Source organism: Sphaeroforma arctica (genome assembly GCF_001186125.1).
Source record: "Sphaeroforma arctica JP610 unplaced genomic scaffold supercont1.11539, whole genome shotgun sequence".
NCBI lineage: Eukaryota > Ichthyosporea > Ichthyophonida > Sphaeroforma > Sphaeroforma arctica.
In genome coordinates, this window is record NW_014029019.1 from 96 (window position 1) to 820 (window position 725).

At 39.2% G+C, this 725-nt stretch overlaps 1 protein-coding gene across 1 annotated transcript; it reads left to right on the top strand.

Moving 5' to 3' along the window:
• Positions 1-234: 234 nt before the first annotated feature.
• SARC_17647 (hypothetical protein) lies at positions 235-605 on the top strand (the record flags this gene model as incomplete). Its single annotated transcript, XM_014288260.1, has 2 exons — positions 235-348; positions 567-605. Coding segments are annotated over 2 exons (153 nt in total), but the record flags the coding sequence as incomplete, so codon positions are not given.
• Positions 606-725: the final 120 nt, after the last annotated feature.

Sequence of the window (725 nt, forward strand, 5' to 3'; positions counted from 1 at the left end):
ACATATTTGGAGGTACCTACGTGTAGTTTGAATTTTACATCGCAGCTTTCTTATGTATACCGTTGCCTTTATTTAAGCACAAGCTCGAGTCTGTGGCTTAGATATAGCACAAAACACCAACTTAGTTCGAATCTCTTTGTCTATCATGGATCACAATTTCACATACTGTGTTTTCTTTCTATATCAACACCATACACCCCTAAATCTGTCCGTGTACATATACTACGTACTCAGCACAAGCACGAGTTTCTGGCGGAGATGCGCTTCTTCTACCCACGCGCCGAGGAGGACGAAAACAAAGTACAAGTTGAGGGCGAGGATGAAGTAGAGGAAGAAAGCAGAGCCCAGGTATGTTACAGTTGCTGTGACTTACCTACATAGTTACCGGATTCGATAGTGTTTATGTAGTCGGCCGTGCACATACGTTTTGGCAATGCTTCCTTTGATATCTAAGCCAATTTGGAGATGAAGTTCGGGACGACAAGCTATATGTTTGGTATCCATGTCATCATGGAGGGTTGCGATTTAGTTCGTTCCAATTTTAACTCATGCATGGCTGTTTACAGGAGTATCGTGCTTCTGCAAAGAAGCCTGTGGCCAGATAGTGCATTTGTTCTTCATCTCAATTACTTGAGTATGTTGTGCACGTATATATATATATATATACATATATATCTATATCTATATCTATATATATATATATATATATATATGTTATTTGTATG